The sequence below is a fragment of the Lutzomyia longipalpis genome, chromosome 1 (genome assembly GCF_024334085.1).
Source record: "Lutzomyia longipalpis isolate SR_M1_2022 chromosome 1, ASM2433408v1".
In the NCBI taxonomy this organism is placed as follows: Eukaryota; Metazoa; Arthropoda; class Insecta; order Diptera; family Psychodidae; genus Lutzomyia; species Lutzomyia longipalpis.
The window spans coordinates 27428880-27450058 of record NC_074707.1 but is presented as its reverse complement, the minus strand read 5'-3'; the positions used below and the strand labels follow the sequence as shown (position 1 = coordinate 27450058).

The 21179-nt window shown below is 34.2% G+C and overlaps 3 protein-coding genes across 7 annotated transcripts in view; 1 reads left to right on the top strand and 2 right to left on the bottom strand.

The window, feature by feature from the left end:
* LOC129797484 (protocadherin-23) overlaps positions 1–21179 on the bottom strand; it is a 953251-nt gene that overhangs the window by 220943 nt on the left and 711129 nt on the right. The window lies entirely within an intron of this gene.
* The window catches only part of LOC129797474 (probable cationic amino acid transporter), a 261906-nt gene that overhangs the window by 220943 nt on the left and 19784 nt on the right, over positions 1–21179 (bottom strand). The gene's annotated exons all lie outside the window — the stretch shown is intronic.
* Positions 1958–14960, top strand: LOC129797629 (homeobox protein vnd). 2 transcript variants are annotated; one of them, XM_055840396.1, is made up of 3 exons: positions 1958–2349; positions 10889–11178; positions 12905–14960. In XM_055840396.1, the coding sequence occupies exons 1-3, from the start codon at positions 2228–2230 to the stop codon at positions 13582–13584; spliced, it is 1092 nt and encodes a 363-aa protein (XP_055696371.1). In that variant the 5' UTR covers positions 1958–2227; the 3' UTR covers positions 13585–14960. The 2 variants fall into 2 exon arrangements, with proteins under 2 accessions (XP_055696371.1, XP_055696372.1); XM_055840397.1 differs by lacking the exon at positions 1958–2349 and adding an exon at positions 8817–9348.

The window sequence follows — 21179 nt, the reverse complement described above, 5'->3', positions numbered from 1 at the left end:
ACATGTTCTCATAAAAAAACACTTCAATATGTAGGTAAATTTCTTTAAAAAAAAGACGCCTTCAAAATTTTTATGAACACGAATGATTAATTTATGAATTAGATACACTTTGATTCTCATTTCTCTCCAACCTTTTAATTTGTCTGTCCACAGAACAGGATCTTCTACTAATTAAAATGTAATGTGCACAATAATTCACATCTCCATTTCATTTTCTTTGTAATATTTTAAGTTGGTATTTCATGTAAATTAAGGTATGAATCAATATATTCGCCAGAAACTACTTTTTTTTTTTAATCCAGATCGTTACAATTCCATAAAATGAAAATGGTTTTAGGGAATTTTTTTTTATAAGAATAATTTCTTTGAAGTCTTAGTAAAACTATATATCATCAGTTTAATGAATTTATATGATTTTAATTAAATTGATCAAATTACAACGCATTGATGAGATTCTTATGTTGTGGAATATCAACTCACATAAGGTCTGTGCGTTATTACCGCCTTTAACCTGTTCCGTTTGTATTTCTTCACTGATAAAGCAGTCAACACGAAAACACATATCGATCTATAAGTCTTGTAGTAGATTTGTTACAAATGCAATTGATAATAATATGTATATAAAAGTACCCATTACATATACAAATGATATCACCCAGGTGTATTGCGATATATTACCCCACGATTCAACCATGAGCGATAAGGTGGAACACACGCGGGGGATTAACTGAGAAAATATGTTCAATGTGTTGTTATGGGTTATCACACTGCAAAAATCACATTTAACATTTAATCCGTCAAAATCCTTTTTCATCCAACAACTCTTCATGAGGGATAACTTTGATTTTTGACCGATCGCCAAAGCATTTATCTTGGGGGGGAAAGAGTTGATAGAATATTATTAAAAAAAAATGCAGTGGTAAACTGACCACTTTGAGGAAAGATGTGTATGTATCTTTCATATATACAGAAACTTAAAAAGAAATGTGTTCAAGCATGTGACATAAAGGGCAAGAGATTTTTTAAAGGATGTTGCCGTTGAAAGAACTAATAAAGCATAATGGATGTAATATAGGAATCATTGAGAATTAGAGTTTAAGGGGAGTTTCAGGAAAAAAGGATACAAACCATTAGTGATTTCGTATTTTATGCATACATATAGACAGTTACGAATACATCTACTCGATTACAGTATCTTCGAAAAATTCTTATCTTAACAGAGTTTTCAGACGTTTCCTCTAAAAGCATGTTACCTTAGAATGAGAAGAAGGAAGAGGTGAAATTGCAGGGATTCCATAACAATTAAAGTATTTTTTTTTCTCTGCTTACCGAATTATATTAGAATCGGTCAAGCCGTTTTTATAAATTTCATTTCCTAACACACACAAGCAACAAATGCACAATTTATATAACGATCACCTCATGAATCATTCTCCATAGTTTTTTTTTTTGTTTAACTACACCTATACCGTCCAACATTATCAGCATTGGCAAAAAATATTTTGTTAACATATATGTACATAAATGTGTGCATTTGCCTTCGAAAAAACACAAATCAATGATATTTCCTAAATTATGAGTTGCATTCAGCTTTTGTATCTATGCAGTTTTTATCCTAAGTGATTGCGAGAAGTGAGGATATGAATCTGACTGAATGCAATTTTCCTCTACGTCCTAAAAAATAAGGTGAATATTACTTAGCAAGGAAAGGATTTAAAAAATGAAAAGCTTTGCATGGCGACAATATGAACTGTTAGATAAATTTTCATAAAAAGTATAAAATTTATACAATATCAAATACAATATATATATATACACTAACATCCAATATACATAGACGTATAGTTGAGCAAACAGATAGGAAATTATCACGGCTTGATAATGATAATATAACAGTACATCGTGTAGAAAAGATATATCAAACATATTCGATACTTTAATTTATAATACCCAGATCAGTTCGATTGTGATTAGTCGACGGAGTGAACAGGCCAATGCGACTCGCGCTATAATCTGTCACTAAATTTATTGCTAAAGGTAAAATCATTCATTTCGCGTTCGGTTATTGAGAATGTTTTAGAATTTGTGAAAATTGTAATTCTTCTCACAGAACATTGTGCGTGAAGGTGTAATTTGATTTTTTTATTACTTCCGTTTTCACGTGAAAAACGAAAGAAATACTTCCTAAAATCGTGAATTCTACGATTTTATAAATTTTAAAGACAAAATGTGCAGCAACAATATCAGTCATACTGGGTACGTGTCAGGATACGACGATTATTATGATTACTATGGGCATATAATACCAACCAGCGAGTATGTTCCGAACCACGATCCATGCAATATGGAGTAAGTACTCTGCTCTTTTATATTGTAGGTTACATATTGAAACATTCTCATCCAGATTCAAGAATATAATGTCTTACCTATTCGAGTTTGATTAAGGTCTTTTTTTCTGTATTAAAGTATGAACAATTTTTTTTTCAAAAGTGTATTGTGCTTAAATTAAAATTAAGAGGATTTCTAGTCGTGTTACATTTTAATTCTTTTCAAAATGATCTTAACTGACGACAGGAACTTCCAAATTCTTGTGAGATTTTCCGGCAATCCTGTTAAATTGTCACCCTTACCGTGAAACGGAGAGAAATCCTATATGAATTCGTATTTTTAGCTGTGATTCTTTCGAAGAAAAGAATAGCACAGCTTCTGTATCCACTCTAAAACTCAAGGTCGTCGGATCGGGCTCAAACTTGGTATGAGCACGAATTAGGGTCCCCACATTCCAAAAAACGTATGCGCCGAAAAACTTTTCCGGCCGTCCGGCCGTCCGTCCGTCCGGCCGTAGTTTGGAGCTCAATTACAAGAGAACGGTAATAGATAGAGACTTGCGGTCACCGGCAAAGTTCAATTATCGACTGGAAGTCGTCCAACTATGATATCAAATTCGACCCCCCACCCCTGCATCCGCCATTTTGAATTTTTTTCAATTTTGTTTTCGCTATATCTCAGCCTCTATTATAGCTAGAGGCCTGAAATTTTAATATGTTATAAGGGCCCTTAAGACCTTTTCAACGATACCCCATTTTTAAAAATCGGACAAGCGGTTTATCAAATATAGACTTTTATATATAGTCGGCCATAACTCCTAAACCGGTTGACCGATTTTAACCAAACCGGTTTTGAATGAAAGATCTCAAAAAGGTCTACAATTATCTATACATAGGAAGTTTCAAAAGTTACCGCTAGAGGGCCTACAATCAAAAACCAAAGTTTCGATGAGTTTTCGACCAGTTTTCGATTAATATCTCAAAAACTGGACGATAGATTTCGATTAAATTTTAGTATATTATAGGTGATAGGTACACCTTTTAATAAAAAAAAAAATAAAAAAAATTTATGTCGCGGTTTCAGAGATATAGACCAAAACAGGTTTCCATATGTACCGATTGTTGCAATATTGCCTTATATCGGCTTAACGGTACTTGATAGAGGCTTTTCGATTGAAGTTTCATTAGGTATAGTGGGTATGACCTATCAGATTTTACTAATTTCAAAATTCAAAATGGCCGCCTTCTGCCTTTTTGCTATATCAACAATTACTTTCACCTATTCACATATATTTTAAACAAACTAATTGGCGCCCCGCGAAGCGGGGCGCCTTTTTTATACATAAAAAATATAAAAATATAAAAATATATAAACCTATAAATGTACATATATAAGAACAATGATGGTCCAGCAGAGTAAAGGGAATGTACTGGTAAGTTTCACTTACGGGCTGTGATTCTTCCTTCAGATGACAGTCCAAGTGTGGTGAAAATTGAGGTGGATAAATTTTTAGGAATGGCTTTCTCACGCATCGAATCACAGCCAACGCGTGTAAATTCTGGAGAAAGGCTTACTCATGCGCGTTGGCTGTGATTCGTTGCGTGAGAAAGCCATTCCTAAAAATTTATCCACCTCAATTTTCACCACACTTGGACTGTCATCTGAAGGAAGAATCACAGCCCGTAAGTGAAACTTACCAGTACATTCCCTTTACTCTGCTGGACCATCATTGTTCTTATATATGTACATTTATAGGTTTATATATTTTTATATTTTTATTTTCTCTTCTGGTAGCAAAGAACTAATATGGGGGATCACAGGATTAAAAGCGACAAATTGATTATGCATCGAATAAAAATTTTTACCTCCTGAACCTCAATCAAATAGATCATTCGTCGTTATTCCCATCAACCCCAAGTTTTTTCCTTTCGTTTTTTTTTGTTGAAGACACAATTTTTATATTAAAAAAAAATGCTGTTGACACCCTCTCACAATATCCCTATAGTGAAATATAAAAAAGGCATTTCAGAAGGTTTCTTTCTTTCTTTCGGGACAACCGCGTTCCGATTGCCCAATCAATGTTCAAATGTTTTTTTTTTTCCTTTCTATTGAAAAGTCAAACTTGAACAAGCAAAATTGTCCTCGATTCAAAAAGGGACATGAGAGAATATTAGTTCAGGTACATCCGGCTCGATTTTATGGTCATTCTTTAAGGGATTGTTAGTGATTCTTTCGCGTTGAATGGACGAGACACTCCTTTCTTATGTTTCCCTTTTGAATCACCGGATATATAAATGCAAACTTCCCATCGAAGCCGAATAACATCACAAGATTTTGCCAAGAAAGGAGATACATCAATTTTCCCCCAATCCTCAATCTCACACTTCAGAGAAGTTAAGATGAATTGATTTACTGGGTTGTATCCTCTTGCAAGAAGAAAACCATAAAAGATCCTTTTTTGGCAGATGGACCTGGGAATTTCCAAAATTTAACTCAACAAGACGGTGTGCATATTTTTTTTTGGGAAAATGCAGCTCCTGTTTGCTTTGCAACAGGCAAAAAGGATCAACTTTTGGTGCTATATTGCTTTAAGAGAAATTTTGTCAAACGTTTGTTTAAAATTGTATGTCATAAGAAAATTCTTTCTAAATAATATTGCTCGTAATATTGTACGTATAATATTTTTTGTAACAACTTTCCAAAACGTGCTCTTATCATTTAAAACTCGTATATAATTTTTTTTAAAATAAAACCATCGTCTCAAGTTTTACATAGTTAAAAAAAATCTAGAATTTTCCGTCAGATTTCTTTACTTTACATCATGAGATACAAAGAATGAATTTTTTTTTCGCTTATCTTCAAGATTTTGTTAATCTTGCAGATTTATAAAATATGATCAAATAGAGAAAATTTGTAAGAAAACAGAAAAAAAAATTATCCGCATGAGGAATTTTTTTGACTGCGTGACTTGGAGTATGTGTGAAAAGCTTCACGTCTCTATTATGAGATTAAAGGCCCTGTGAGGATTTTTTGGTAGGTAGCACGATGACATTTTTTTGCTTCTGTGTGAACAAAGAAATCATTTGCCAGGATAAATAATAAACAAGACGTGTCGGGATTTGGGAGTTGTGCTCAATAATTTGTTTACTGTTATCCGTATAATGGCATAGTTTGGTTCTGCACTAAGATGCCGCAGAGTGTAAATAGTAAATATACCGAATGAATAAATAGGATTTCACATTTTTTTGTTTCCTTCTTTGCACTTCTCCTTCTCATCCCGCCTGCAAAAATCCAAAACATTCCCATATTGTGATGTTTGGTTTGTAGCCTTTTTGCTTCATGAGATTTTCTATTTGCACACACGCAGGACTCGACTACTGAAAAAAAAACTAGTGATAACCATAGATGTTATGAGACTTGGTATTCCATAACATAAGAATTATTTATGCCAAGATTTTTGTATTAAAATCTGATTGAAGAGAACACCATAGGTACGTTTAATTTAGTTTTTAATAAGTTTTTTTTACAAGAAAAAATACAGAATTTATTTAATAATTCATTTTTTTTTAATTTCATTTTCTAATTCTATTACTTTTAATAACAATACTGCAATCAAATGACCAGTCCAAAAATACGTTATGTTATATTACCTGATATTTCTTCTATTAAGTTTGAAAATAATCTGAGACGGTTGTGTTTTTTGTTCAAAACTTATGTGAAATACCAACTATTGCAAATGTTCCCTTTTTTATTTATTTTTCTTTAAGAGAAAAAAGAGCACGAATTGATAAAAGTTGAAGTCTCCAAATAGAACCGCTAAAATCATTAAAGACATGCAGAGAAATTGTTAATGACTGTGAAAGTGAAGCCATATCCACTCCCTCATATCCACGCCTTAATTTTTTGTTCTAATACCCACTCAATCATAAAGAAAGAATCACAGCATCGTATGTGAGGATTACCAGTACGCTTCCGCTCACATTATTAGTTATGTTTCCTTCAGACACAGTTTCTGTATGCGTCCCATTTTATATCCATCTCTTTCTGCAAGGTACAGTAGAAAAGAATCCTGATGGAAGTGGTTATACTAGTACATCTATAAATAGGTTGTGATTCAATTTTCAACATGACTTACTTTCATTAATGTGTACAGCCTATTACACTTATACTAGCTAACTCAGACCCTAGGTAAATGTTAGGAAATTGTGGATTAAAATCGGTAAAATAATTTTTTATAGCATTTTTTTTTTATAAAAGATTTGTAAATATGATGAGATATTATATAGGTACGGTACTCAAGTGCACCAGGTTGAGAAAAAGTCAATTTAAAATTGTTGAATTAGATACCAAGCACATGTTAAAACTTCTAAAACACTTTTTAAATACCATTTTATAAAATTAATTATTTTCTTATTCACTTGCAATATCTGTTATTTCTCGAACACTCTCATTCAAATTGAATTAGAAAACGGAAATGAATTGTGTATGAAAATTGTTTTTCTTTTATATTCCTTTCGGTCAATACACCACAATGTTGGAATGCAATTTACTTGAAAAAAAAACTTCATGGGGACAAGTATTCAGAAATAAATCTTATTAATAAAGTGCTACAACCATTGAGAAGCGGAAGAAAAGAAATATTTTTCTTTACATTGAAGATTATGGTGGAGATTATTATGTATATACACGGTACACTATTTAGTTTAATGACTAGTATCCATGTGTTCTTGCTTCCGCTAGATGAATACTAGGGAATGAATTTTCCTATCGCGAATACACATCATTTACGAGGGCGCCACAGTTAAATTGCCCAATTAGCGATTAGATGGTAGCAGTTTCGAGGGAGATTCCCAAGTTTTATAAATTGTGTGAAAAATTCCAAATACACCCAGATGGCAAAGAAGAAGTGTGAGTGCTTCCCCACCCAACTCCATTGACCTTTTAGTAAAACAATTCGCGTGGCTTTTGAACTTTGGACGTATAAATAACATAATCACCAAAACGACTGTGATGCATTAAATTACCGCTGCAATGGTAAACTAATTAACTTTCCTAATTAATATTTATAAATAAAATACGGATGATTATGGACGATAGAAACTCTCAGTATATGTACTATCTTATAACAAATATAACTAATCTTATTTAAATTTTCGTTTTCTATAAAGGTGTGGAGTGGGCATTGGATAGTAACCTACCTGTAAGCAAAATAAAAGACGAACTCAAGTAAAATTATGACTTTGTTTGGTTAATAAAAAGGAGAGGGGGAAATGTGAAACACAACATTCTTAGATGACAGGATATATTCAAAAAATAAAAATGACAGCTAATTTATAGCATTTTTTACAGTAACCATACGGTCATGATGGTTTCATTCCCACCACAAGACTATCCATTTTTTTAACTTTCATATTATGTAAGAAAATTGTTTGGAGAAGACTCGTGACATGAGATTTTTCCATTATATTTTTTTTCAAGATTGGCAAGAAATAAAACTATTTTTGCCATTTTTTTCAATCACACCAAATCAAATGGATTTATTAAAAATTAAGTGTTTAATATGCAATTAATAATCCTTAGGAGGATATCTAATGTTCTATGTAGTATGTAGCAGGATTTCACGAAATAACTAATTTTGCTCTGTGAGCAAAGTCTCAGAATTAGAGAAAAAAAACAATCGAAGACGTTGCAAAAAATAAAATAAGTTCAAAGACGGTATTTTTTTTTAACATTAATACAAATTAAATCTTAAGAGCATTTTAATTTATGTAAGATAAATTATGTATGATAGTGATGTCGAGAGCTTTCTTGGAAACATTGTGAATAAGTTTTTCATTTGGCGATATAAAAGAATGTTCCAGGCATCGTATTGATTTTTCATTAATGGGAGCATTTTACACCCCCATCAATATTGATTCAACGTAAATATATTGTAGGTACTAATAACGATGCCTGAGATGGATGATCCCTGTGGTCGAGGGGTTTTCTTTTGTCCCCATCTCATTTTCTGATTACATGCCATCTCAGAGACCTCGTTATGCTATATAAGGCACCATGGAGAGGATATGCTCTAAACAATGAAAATGTATGGTGAATTGTACTCATGAGAGAGGTAAATTGCCTGAGAGTATTCACATTTTCTGCTCGTGCTCTACCCTCTACTACACATCCCATTCGCATATGGTTTGTTCACGCTCGAAGAGCTAAAATTGATCCTTGCGTCGCCTCTCATGTTCCCAAGGATCCAGCTACGCAGTTTAGATGGTGAATGGGTGCGGCTGAAGAGAGCACCGCCTAGAGCGACATTCACGTCCTGATTGGTCCTTGCTGGTGAATCCACAAGAGTTGGTTGGCTGAGCAACAGAACAACCCTTGACTTTGGGGTACTTGTAAGTCCACTTATGTCTAGTGTCATGTACTTTTGTTACAGTTAAGAATTTGCTGTCGACAGCGTAACTTTATACTCTTAAAACCGTGTGAAGTGGTCGTCAAGAGGCTCAGGAGGCAACATTATATTAATAACAATAATTAAAGTTGCTTCGGTATTTTTTTCATTCTCAAATACCAAAAAAATAAACATTCTTCGTTAAAAATATGTAAACAATTCCAATATATTCATTTTATTTGTTCTGCAATCCTTACAACTGAAAGCGTTTTATTTGCATAACAGTTTTTCTGCTGTGAATTTTCTTTGAAAAACTATGATACTGATAAGTGAGTGCATTGTGTGAAAAGGGATTTTCCGACTTATTAGTGAATGTTTGTGTTAGTGGAAAAATTGTGGTTTTAGTTTGTCAAAGGATTTTATATTTTCTTAAAACTGGCTGTTCAGAAGAAAATTAGTACCGTGGCTGAAACAAGCAAAAAGAAACGGTGTACTCCGTCTCCAACTGATTTCGGGTCAATCATGGCCCCATCAGCTTCTTTTTTGACGTGGTCACCTATTTTTTTACCACCATGGGGTCCAACTTTTCTACCAGCGGCATTTTATCCCGGAGCCCTAAGATCTGCTTTGCCAGGGTTTGTTCTCTATATTTATAAATTCAATAACTAATTACAAAAAAAAACAAAACAAAACTATTAATTAATCATGTGGAAGAAATTGATTCTTTTAAAAGAAATGTTAATTATATTTGCTTGAAAAAAATAAGGATTTTTAAGCTCTATAATAGAGAAACTTTGGAAGGCGCTCAACAACTAGGGCTATATGCGCAAGGATTTTTAAGGATACGATTAGCATAATTTTCATAAATCTCTAAGTAAAAACACCTGTTTATTATTTGTGCTGGTTTTTCTGCAGATTCTCTTTTATCTTTCGGCGACGATTCTTTTCGTTCCTTTCGTCTTATAAGTTCCTTTTACGTTTTCTGCATAAAGGTAAACTCACAAATCTATAGAAAAGCACATGTGTTTCTATTTAATGTCCTTCTGAGGTAAAAAAAAAAAAGATTTTTTTGCTGAAAAGAACTCTCAAGAAAAAAGTTGCCTTTTCTGTTGATCAATACACGAAGGAAAAGTGTTATTTTTCGGTCACGTTCCACTCCAGGAATAACAAAAACCACTCAAAATGTTACAAATACCTCAAGAGGGCGAGAAAGTCGATAAAATTCTTGTGTTAATGCACCATGTGCATCAGAAATCACACAGGAAGTGTGGGTTTTTCTGCTTATTCACATTATACATGAGTTTTAATTGTACATTAAAAAAAAACTTAAGGCCCTTTACAATAATGTAAGCAAAAAATACAGTTTGATGGTTAATAAAGTGTTCTTTTCGATTATGTAATTATGAGCAATTTGCACTTCTTCAAATCCTAGCTTGAAGTTCAGCATTATAAAGGATTTAAAATGATTCAGTGAAATTTCCACATCAGTAAGGTCCTGTCCTAATGCATTCATTTATAATTAATTTCTAAAGCATAAGTGGTATATATCATGTTATTTATACCAATTAAATCGAATGATTTAAGCACAATATCCATTAAGTAATTTTCAGATAGAATGCATATATATAGCAATTTTATGTTAGTATGGTGCGGCATGATTTACGCACCCACTTTCATCGCCTATTCACCCAAATATGAAAATATCATCGCGCGACGGGTATATCCGGTATGAAACTTCCGATTGGTTCATCCCTTTTGCGTGAAAGCATAAATTTTAACATATCAATTGATACGATATAATACATAGATTATGATCAAATGCATAGAGTAAGCATAAAAAGTTAAAACCTTGTATATTTGATGTGCTAATTGAGCAGTAAAAGGTTCGGTATTTCCCAAAGGGGCTATTTTAAAATTAGGGGTCCTACCGCTGGGAAGATAAGCCATAACATACACATTTTACAAGTCAAGAACTGTAAAATTTGCTAAATAGACACTAAAATGCAAAGTTTCAATTTTGGGCACCATCTGTTTGGGGAATACCCACTTTCGGAAAATCCCACAATATCGCATGACTCAGACATACTGTCGTGTCCAGGGTACACAGAAATGTGACCCTGTAGTTAGGTAGAATATATTTTAAAGAAAGTTTTCTTGTGTTTTTTTTTCTTACAGAATCCTGGATAGTATGAAAAATCGACCATCATTTCAAATTAGTGATATTTTGGGACTTCAACCTAAGGATGGTATCACAGACTCAAATGGCAATCAAGCACCCAATCATACGCATACCCTTCCACCTCATACTCATCACAATGGACTTCTGGACTCCGTGCCTGGTACCTTCATCCCACCCACTGGCAATGGAACAATTTTTGGTGAATCTGGGCACTCACATTACCAAAATATGTTCCATGCTGCCAGATCGTGGACCACCCCAATAGACAGCAATAATGATCAATATGGTGAGTAAAATGTATATATAAATATGTATGTATATGTACCTCCCACGGGCTCTGAATGTTGATATTCCTCAAAGAAAGCCCTGTTTGTAGCATTTAATGCCGAGTGTCAAAATATTCCATAATGTAGGAAGAATGAGATCCCTGACGTATAGAAAGGTAGTACCTAGTATCGCACATAGAATTCTATTCGTCAAAAAAATCACATCTGCCCAAAATCAATTTAATTCGAAACATCATGGTGCCGACAATTTCGGTTGACTAGAAGGCTGAAACTTACCCCTTCTCAACATTCGACTCTTTTCATGGCTTAACAGTCACTCGAATCCTTTGTAATTGATGGTTGGGTGAGATTTCCGACACTTACTCCCAATTAATTCTCAGCCATTTTTCTGGACTATAAAATCGAATGGGTGAAATATACCCTTTTGCAAAATGAGGATTTTTTTCAAAAGGATCTATTGAAATTTTGTATGTACACGACATTAGAAAACTATAAAGTACCCACAGTGGCTCAACGCTGTGGCCTGAAAATTGAGGTGGTATGCATATACTTTTCAAGGATCTTGCACCCAGGTGATCCACTAACTAAGTAATTATGTAATCCAAAATAAAACTTCCCACAAAAATTTTCTATCTCTTATCGTTTAACCCCTCGAAGGCAACTTTAACATTCGTCGGGTCAAAATTTCATTAAAAATTTATCTGTGTTATAAAATGAGAGTTATCTATGAAATATACATAAATAGAATAGCCCGTTGTGAGGGATAGGTAATATGTACAATTGATATTCCAACTCTCTAATATAGCAAAAAAAAATACTACACTTAATAAAGGATTTCAGTGGCACAACGAAACTTTTGCTAAAAATGCGGTAACCTTTTGCGCTGTAATGATGTTAGTAAGGGTGAATTGTGGTATACCAAACAGGGGTAGAATGGCAGGGGATAAATCCATCAGGGTGCTGCTAAATTGCATCACAGAGGGAATAATGAGGCGGAGCATAGGCGTGATTTTTCCTCATCCTCCCTTCATGCCTTTTCCAAAAATCATTGTGTGTAATTTCTGGCACAATTGCTGTTGCCGTATATCCTGCATCCGAAATCGATGAAGTATCGCTTTTATTGTTGTGATCTATGGCCCTAATATCCCTTGGATCATTGTGGTTCCTATTGCATTCAATTTTTCTATTTTGTCGTGTTCTTCCAGACCTCTATCTCTTTTGCCACTCGCTTTGCTTTGATTTTCTAAAACGAACGTGAAGCATCCTTTTGAATTGCGTGATTTTTTTTGTACATATCGCCCCTTAGGACGCCTCTTAGAGATATGACCACCTCTATGACTTTTATGTTTCCGATTGAATACCGCTGAGGAATATTAGAGGCATGTAGTTTTGCATTGTATTTCGGATATTTGACAATTTGTATTCAGAAACTTTTCAGTCCCCAAGAGTGACACCTTTTTCGTTCATAAAATAATAAGCAATTGACTCTCTGGAGGAGTTACTTCCTCAAATTTTTGAAATACTGTATTGCCATTTTTGACTCCGGCGGAAATTGACTACAATACACAATGGGTTGAGCAAAAAAAAAACTGAAACCAGCTGCATCATCGGCTAATGGTATACCTATGAGCCCTATGAGAGATTGGGAGAGCATACAAGCCAAAAAAGTTTTAAATGGCGAAACAATAAATCAAAATAAGAAGTTAACTATCTCTCCCTTTACAGGCATTCCACAGCAAGCTAGTCCAGACAGTACGTCTCCTGTCGCTTCGGAATTGTCCTATACACCTTTGGGAGCTTGCTCTAATTCATCGAATGTGGCTGATTCATCTAATAATAAAATTATCAATTTGGACGAGACGTCTCAGCAGCAAAATCACAATACAACAACTAATCACATAGCAGAGGACTGTGGTGAGGAGGAGATTCTTGAGGATCATGAGGAAGCAGGTGATCTTGGGGGAGGGGGCAACACAACGGGTACTCTTAAGAAGCGGAAACGGCGTGTGCTGTTCTCCAAACAGCAAACGTTCGAGCTAGAGCGACGATTTAAGCAGCAACGGTACCTTTCTGCCCCCGAACGTGAACACCTAGCAAGTTTGATTAGGCTGACACCCACCCAAGTGAAAATCTGGTTCCAAAATCACAGGTATAAAACAAAACGAGCACAGAGTGAGAAAGGTACAATGGATGGATACCAATCCCATCCACCAACCACAATGCAATCCCCAAGACGTGTAGCCGTACCTGTTTTAGTGCGCGATGGAAAACCCTGTCTCAATGGATCCAAGCACCAAGACTCAGTATCCCACCCGAACCCTCACTTAGTTTTACCACATGCTAGCTACCAACATCACACCCTCATTCCGCATGCCCAAACTCCCGGTCGGGGGGTTTGGTGGTAGGCTAGAACCTGCAGCATAACCTATAAACTCGACTTTGCAGGATCCTCTAATTAGGGAAATAGACTTACTTTGTATTTCAGCAGTACTCTTGCTAAAAAAATATTTACTAATTAATTGTAAATAGGAAACACCTTAATATAATTTATTGTATCTTTATCACGTCATTTAGTTCGAATTTTAGACAATTTTTGTATATAACTAAACCAGAAAAAAAAACTTTATTTTTTGATTTTCTATCAGTTCCATCAGTTAGGTCACGAGTTTTCACAAGTCCCTAAATTCTAACTACAAATTATTCGGGAAATTTTTTCACACGAATTTGTTTTAAAACATAATTTTTATGATTCCTAATTGAGAATCAATACATATTGAAGAGATAATTTTGCATTTCAGTAAATTTTGAATTTTGCAAAAAAAAAGAAATTGCAAAAAATGTTTTTACCTAATTTTAAATTTTCTTAACCGAAATGACAGTTTCCAATAGTACGATTCAAATGATAATGACAAGATAACATGCTGTTCCCTCAATACTCTGCGATATGGCCACAGTTTGAGTGTACGGAATATTATTTTATTATTATTTATTAACTCATTCAAAAAGGCCAAGAAGCAGAAATGCCAAATATCCATAATTTATAATAGAGAATGGAATAGCAATTGATCGTGAAAATGAATTAATTTCAACCCCTACCTATACAATACAACATAATTCGTGGAGAAAAAAAAGTAGCATGCAAAAGTACTTGTAGAGAATAATCCACTATCAAGAAAACATATTTCCCAAACTGTTAGTGTGTGAGTCCACCCTCCAAATTTATGAATTTCCGCTCATCAATAATACCACTTTTCCGGTACTTTCGAGACATACAGCACACTCACTTCTGGACAATTTTGGGGTGGGTTGTATAAATTGAGTAAGGGAAGGGAATGAGGGACATATTTTATTGGAAAATTAAAGCGGGAATGTGTCTATACCCACTTACTGTAGCTCCTCTGAGATTTTAGATTTTCCATCCAAACGGATCTTTATGATTAATTTTTTATTCAGCAATAGTAAAGAAAACGTAAAAAATCAAACAGTTTTTGTAGATTTTAATATTCGATTTATCAATATAATAAAAAATTGTACCTACCCTACATATAAAAAAAATGAATAGTTTAAAATAAAATGAAAACTAGTGGTTTGTCATAAATCCTATAAAAATTAGTAAATATAGGTATATACATATTTTATGTGAATAGACGATGATGTGACAGTAAGTAAATAAAGAGATATAAAGAGGAAGAAATTATTTATTGCGAATTATTATATAAAATTAAATTTAGAGCAAATACAAAACGTGAAGAAAACAAATTAAATCGTTTCATTTTCTGTGAAATATTTAATTTTTCTACTCTGTTGGTTTGTTTAATTGGTCTTATCATTTGTAGGAAAAGTTTTATCACACCTTTTAATCAGTACTATCTGTTTTAGAACAAATAATTACATACAATTGATTGCGTATTCCCTGCACGCTCCTATCATTCCGTATTTGTTTCAGCGCTAATATGTATGTAGATTTTTTTACGTGGGACAACAGGAAAAAAATTTATGGTTCAGAATTTTTTATTGAAAATCCTCAGAAACTTTAATATTTTTCAAAGAATTATGTAATGTTTTTTATAAATCGATCATCAAATCATAAGATTTTTTCTCACTATGCTAAATTCACGGGCGACTCAATATCCTTCGCAAAACGTCCTATATGTAGTCTCTGTGACCGTGATGAATGTGACATTGGTTTTTTTCTGTCTCAACTGCTGCAAAACACATAACAGAGAAAAGCAAAAGAAATAAATATCTCTCATGTGTGTACGCATATAAAAATTAGTCTTTGGCTTTCTGACGTCCATTCCATACTAACAATGGATACGCACTGAACAAGAAAGATGTCGAATGACCCTCTTCTATACAACATCCTTTTGTTGAAATTACAGTTTCCGGGATTATGAATAAAAAACCAATGGGACTCTTGTGCCATGGTCTCATTCTTATACTTTACTAACGTGTAGCAGTCTATTCGGAAAAGATATACATACATATGTTGATGTATGTATGTATTATTATATAAACTTGAGCTAATATGTATGTATATACCGCCATAAATATAAATTTTATACTGTCAGCAACTTTTACTCTTCGTAAAGAAATGAAAAAATATCCTGGTAAGCTTATCACTTACGGAACCCGTGTCCCTTTTCAGTCCTTCCAATATACATATGACAAAATGGATTGGGGCGAACTAAACCAGAAATATATTAAGCATAATGTATGGAGAAAGTTAAAATACATGTTCTTCGGAAGGTTCGGAAGACCAAACAGCGACGGAACCATGAACGGGTCAATAAAATTTTAATTTTAGAATTTCGTTGAAGAGGTCTTGTTGTCATCTAAAAGTAGATATGTGGCAATCTTAATATAAAAGTGAAGTTCAGAAAAGGGAGTGATACCATCGAAAGGTACATATCAAACAAAACCTTATAGAGGACTTAGACAAGATTTATTTTATACCTCATTTTCCAATCAAACTCATAAGTAGCGCCAGCATTACTATATCTTTTCAAAATCATGCGGCAATGAATAAAGAAGAGCATATCTTTTAAAACTTTCAGTTCACTAAATATTTCCTTTTAAAAAATAAATATAAATTGTACCTACATAAAATTTTTGCTGATCAGTTGATCACGATATTTTCGCCAGTCTCCTATGGGCAATAAACGCCAATGAAGTTGCTTGATCACTTATCAATTTTCTTGTGTGCCGAAATATGTGGGATATGGCAAAAATTGGGCACTTTATTATCTTTTTCCACAAAGACCCCCTCTCGCTGTATTGCTTTTCAAATATACATAAGTGGCTATCAGTTGAAGTAAAAGCTACCTATTTGTGTGAACCTACTGATCCACAGCAATCATAAATTGATGATGTGCACGCTGTTGTATGAAATATATATAAAATTTTATCTATACTTTCCACTCAAATGACCTCGGCCCAAAATGGACCACCAGATAAAGGTCATGTCGCATAGCCTCAAATACAAATATTGTGCGTGTAGAGCGAATTTAGCGAGTTATGAATTATGACCAAAGATTGTCGGTGCAATTATATGAGAAAATATTGGTCGGTGAGCAAATGGCCGGACCATGTTGCGATAAGATTGAGGAAAAGATAAATTGGTGAGTGTCTCTTGAAAATTTTACACACACCGCAAATGGGGGAGAATAGTGAATGAATGCGGCGTGAAAAATCAAATCTGACGCCCCTTCGATTTTCATCTGGGTCATTAAGTAGCGGAAAAGAAAATGGTTTTATATTGACTCCCAACAAATAGTCCCAATACATTTTACAGTTTAAATTGGGTCTAAAATTTATTTCCAATGGCAATTCAAAATCCTTTCAACGATTTTGTCTCTTCTTCTCTTCCCTTCATTCCTCCCTTTTGCAATTTTTTTTGTGTAGTTTTTTTCTCTGCTGAGTTAAATGAATGTTTTTCCTCCTATAAAATCAGAAATCCAGAGACACTACCATTCCAATATACATAGGGTGATACGATGTGTTTGTGCTCTATATAGCTGACAATGCGGTGCTGAATGCATCAGATCGCTCGCAGAACAAATTAAATTTTCTGCTCTAAAGAACTTTTTCGGTTGTGTGTGTCTCTGGAAGCGGAAGTTAGTGGGTGGGAGAATGAGAATTTTGGCAATATCTCGTAATGTGTCTGCAATAAAATTACGACAATTGTGCCATCGTCCATTTGTTTATTAAAAAACTTTCGTCATTCCCGTTGAATCAGCGCCAGAACGAGAAACAGCCCCCAGAAGGGGTTCAACAGTGTGGAAATATTGAACAAGATCAGAGATTACTCTGACGCATTAAAAATGAATTGACGTATAGGACTTTTGGAATATGGTTTGTGAAGAATATTAGATGAATGAGGTAAAATTATCAAATGTCGATATAAAAGGTATAAACATATCGCCGAACTGGACCCATTCCCTCCAAGTGAATTGTTAATCCGGAACCAAGAACATTTTTTTCATTTTCATTTCAAATGTTTGAAATTATATATTTGAAAATTTCATCTCAAAACATTAGGTATTTAAACGAAATAATTTAAACTATTATTATTTTAAAATTATTATTTATTATCTATTATAATTTACTCTTTACTGTACATTCTTCAAACTAAACTAAATTCACTCTCAAGCTAACCTTAGGCAAATGTTAGGAGCTTTCTCATAAAACTCTTGCTTTTCGTCGTTCCTTCTTTAACGATTCTATTTTGATGCGTATATTTTAGAGTTTAAAAGAAACAATTTTTGTCCTCTGCGCTGACTCTTGAGTTCACAAAAAAAAACATTTATATCTCTGAAAATTTTCGCATGTGTCATTGGGTATTGGTCACTACAACTAAGAATATTGTGATTGAGAGGGAGAAAAAACCTCGATTATCACACAGTTTATTTTTACTTCATTGATATGTCTGTGCGTCTCCACGAAATCGTGCTTCTCGACCAAGGATAACATCCATTACACCCTCGTTTTCGCATCTTCTTTACGTCAAAGAGGACAAACTTGTGCGCCAAATCTTCTTCACCGACGTGGAACAATTCGGGGATATGGTGGATGAAGAGCTTGAGAAAGGAGATTGGTTCATGTCCGTTTCCTATGACTCCATATCCGGTGACAGAATTTGTTCGGGCCGAAGAGTTGGGGTATCAGTATTCAGGGAATGCCGCGAGGAGATTGATTATCCTTGAGTGATGGGGAAGATACAATAAAGAGGGAAAACAATAAAAGCAAGAATAAGACTGTTAAAAGGCGAGAAAGCAAATCATTCAATTGTCTCTGGGATTTTTCCTGAAACTCGTGAATATGTGATTGAAATTGATGAATCCATCGAAAATCTCTGGTCGACAGTTAAATGACTTGTACATTGACTTTTTATATCCTACGCCCCCGTTCCCTTGGGAGAAATATCTTTGCCACAGGGATGTGTGTGTGTGCAAAAGAGTCATCAAACAAGGGTAATATGCGAGAGTGGAGAGAAAAAACATATTGAATTTGATGTTAACGAGGGTGGAACACCCCAACTGTAAACAATATTATATACGAATTTGATGTTCTCACCCGAAATACCACTCGCACGAAATGAAACGGTTATGCCAAAAAGGGCGAGGGTGGGTGATATTCAGAGAGTTACTTTGGGCCATTTAAAGTGCGCTATGAATACTGATGAATGCACTAGATAATTTGTATCAATTAGGTTTGGCATACAAAGGTGTGGGTGAATATGAGGTAGAACTGACTTGCATTTCTCTATGCTAGACTCCCAAAAGACCCCAAATATTTTATTATGACGATCCCAGTGTTCAATGTTTGGATTCATAAAGCAATGAAAATGTGGTTAGATTTTCCATATGATGATGTAACGTGGATAGATGGGGTGAAATGTTACGAGTGAAACACTCGAAAATACAAAAATTTATCATTTCTTGCAAGTTACAAGAAATTATGAACAACTTTTCGTCTTACTCGAATTATTTAAGCAACCTGCTATTTTGGAAAATCCAATTAATTGAACATGAATTAATCGCTTTTTCCCTTTTTTGCAATTAGTCGATATCAATTAATTGAAATTTTTCGAAAGGGCCAAGACAGCTAAGACTAATGCTGATTTTGTCTCTGAGTACTAATCAGAAATTGTAAAAATCGGTGATTACAACTCTCATCTTTTAACAGGATTTTTCAATTGAAGCAGTTGACGTTACCTATATGTATTTTACTTTTAATAATGCCTAGAAAAGAATACTTGGGGTTGTTTAGTTGGAGTAGTTGGAGAAGGTAATGATATCCCGCTGCTATCAGATAAAATAAAGGCGAGCCACCGACAGGGAAAAAAGCACAAAAACACTTCTTTCTGTTGAAGAAACTTTATTGGAAATAGTCTTTTTCACCCTTCGGGCAGCTAAATTTTCACAGAAAGTGAGTATATATCCAGCAACCCTTGATTACTTCCCTGGTGTGCAACAGTCGAGTTGAAATATGAAACATTTAAGGTAAGTACAAGATAAAGATAAGTTTTACAAAATAAATGTGACATCATAGAATTTCAAGTCCCTGAAAACCCTAACATAGACACATATAACATAAATAAATCTTTAAGAAAATCGTCCATTAATTAATTAATCTTTATCATAGATTTTAATTTTTTGTCCTATCTTAATTTACATCATTTCAACTCTTTTAATCCTGAAAAGTCTCTCTTGATGATTGAACCAAGGCAATTTTGACTTTTATATTAAGCAAAGAATCAATGTAATGAAATTGCTTAATAAATGACAACCCAATAGCGTTATGAAGTAATCTTGAATACAAATGGGGTGTGATATTGAGGGTGCTAATCCACGCGTCTCATGCAGTTTTGTAGCAAATCGTTTTGTTATATTAGGGTTACAAAAGCTATATCACACAGTCATGAGACAGTCTGAAGGTGTGGCATCCGTTTCCGAGGATAATTTTGGCGAAATGTAATAAAAATTGGTTTAAGCAGACGACAGGGTGATTGATGGGAATAATTTTATGCATTGCTATTGAAGTTGCGGAGATTTTAATATAACCCTCCTGGAGTTGGACATTTCTGATCCTAAACTGGTGATAAAGAAAGACAACTGAATGAGCCTTATATATAAATATGCAAATTATAAACTCTCAATGTATTTATTGCCTTTATTGAGAATGTGCGAAAGGGCTCCAAATGGCATGTGTGTACTCTCCATTAAGAATCATTCCACGATTGGTTGCTGGATCTTTCTCTCGTGGAAGCTCCAAGTACCGCCCAACTTGGAAAGTTTTATAACATTTAGTACCGCCTCGAAAATTTAATTTGCTCCCATGGATGATGTAGTATGTGCAGAAGCACTGAAAAATATGCATAATGGATACCATAAAGAAGGCCACATCATTAATTTCCGTGAATAAGGAGAGCTCATTGCGCGTGAATTAAGTCACAATAACGCTATATTAAGCCGCAAAAATTATGCTAAAATAGGGTGGTTATTAAAAACTGCCACGTGAACTCCCTCTCTAATGGAACAGCGCTACGAGAGGTCATTGAGGGTAGATGGAAAAAAGAAAGAATGTTATGGACAACAGTGATGTGTATCATCGATATTGACGCGAAAGAAGTTATGGAAAACACAAATTAAACTGTACAATAGCATCAAATTGTGGTCATAAAATATATTCTACGTGGCACGCAATTGACTCTTTAGGCAATTTAGAAGCTCTCTACATGGTGAATTCAAGGGGTTGTGGGAACGTGGAAATTTCACCCATCCCATGACACCCACAACCCCATATATATATTATCAATTTACGACTCGTGTCAATCGCACAGCCATTTGATGTCCTTCGTAAATTTCACACAAAAGTTCTGCTTTGATTTTTTTTATTTGAAACAAAAAGGACATAGCTTATGCTGTATATTACGTAAAATTTTTTGTTAATGAATAAATCCTCGATAATTCTGAAAGAATATCTTGAATGTATTGAA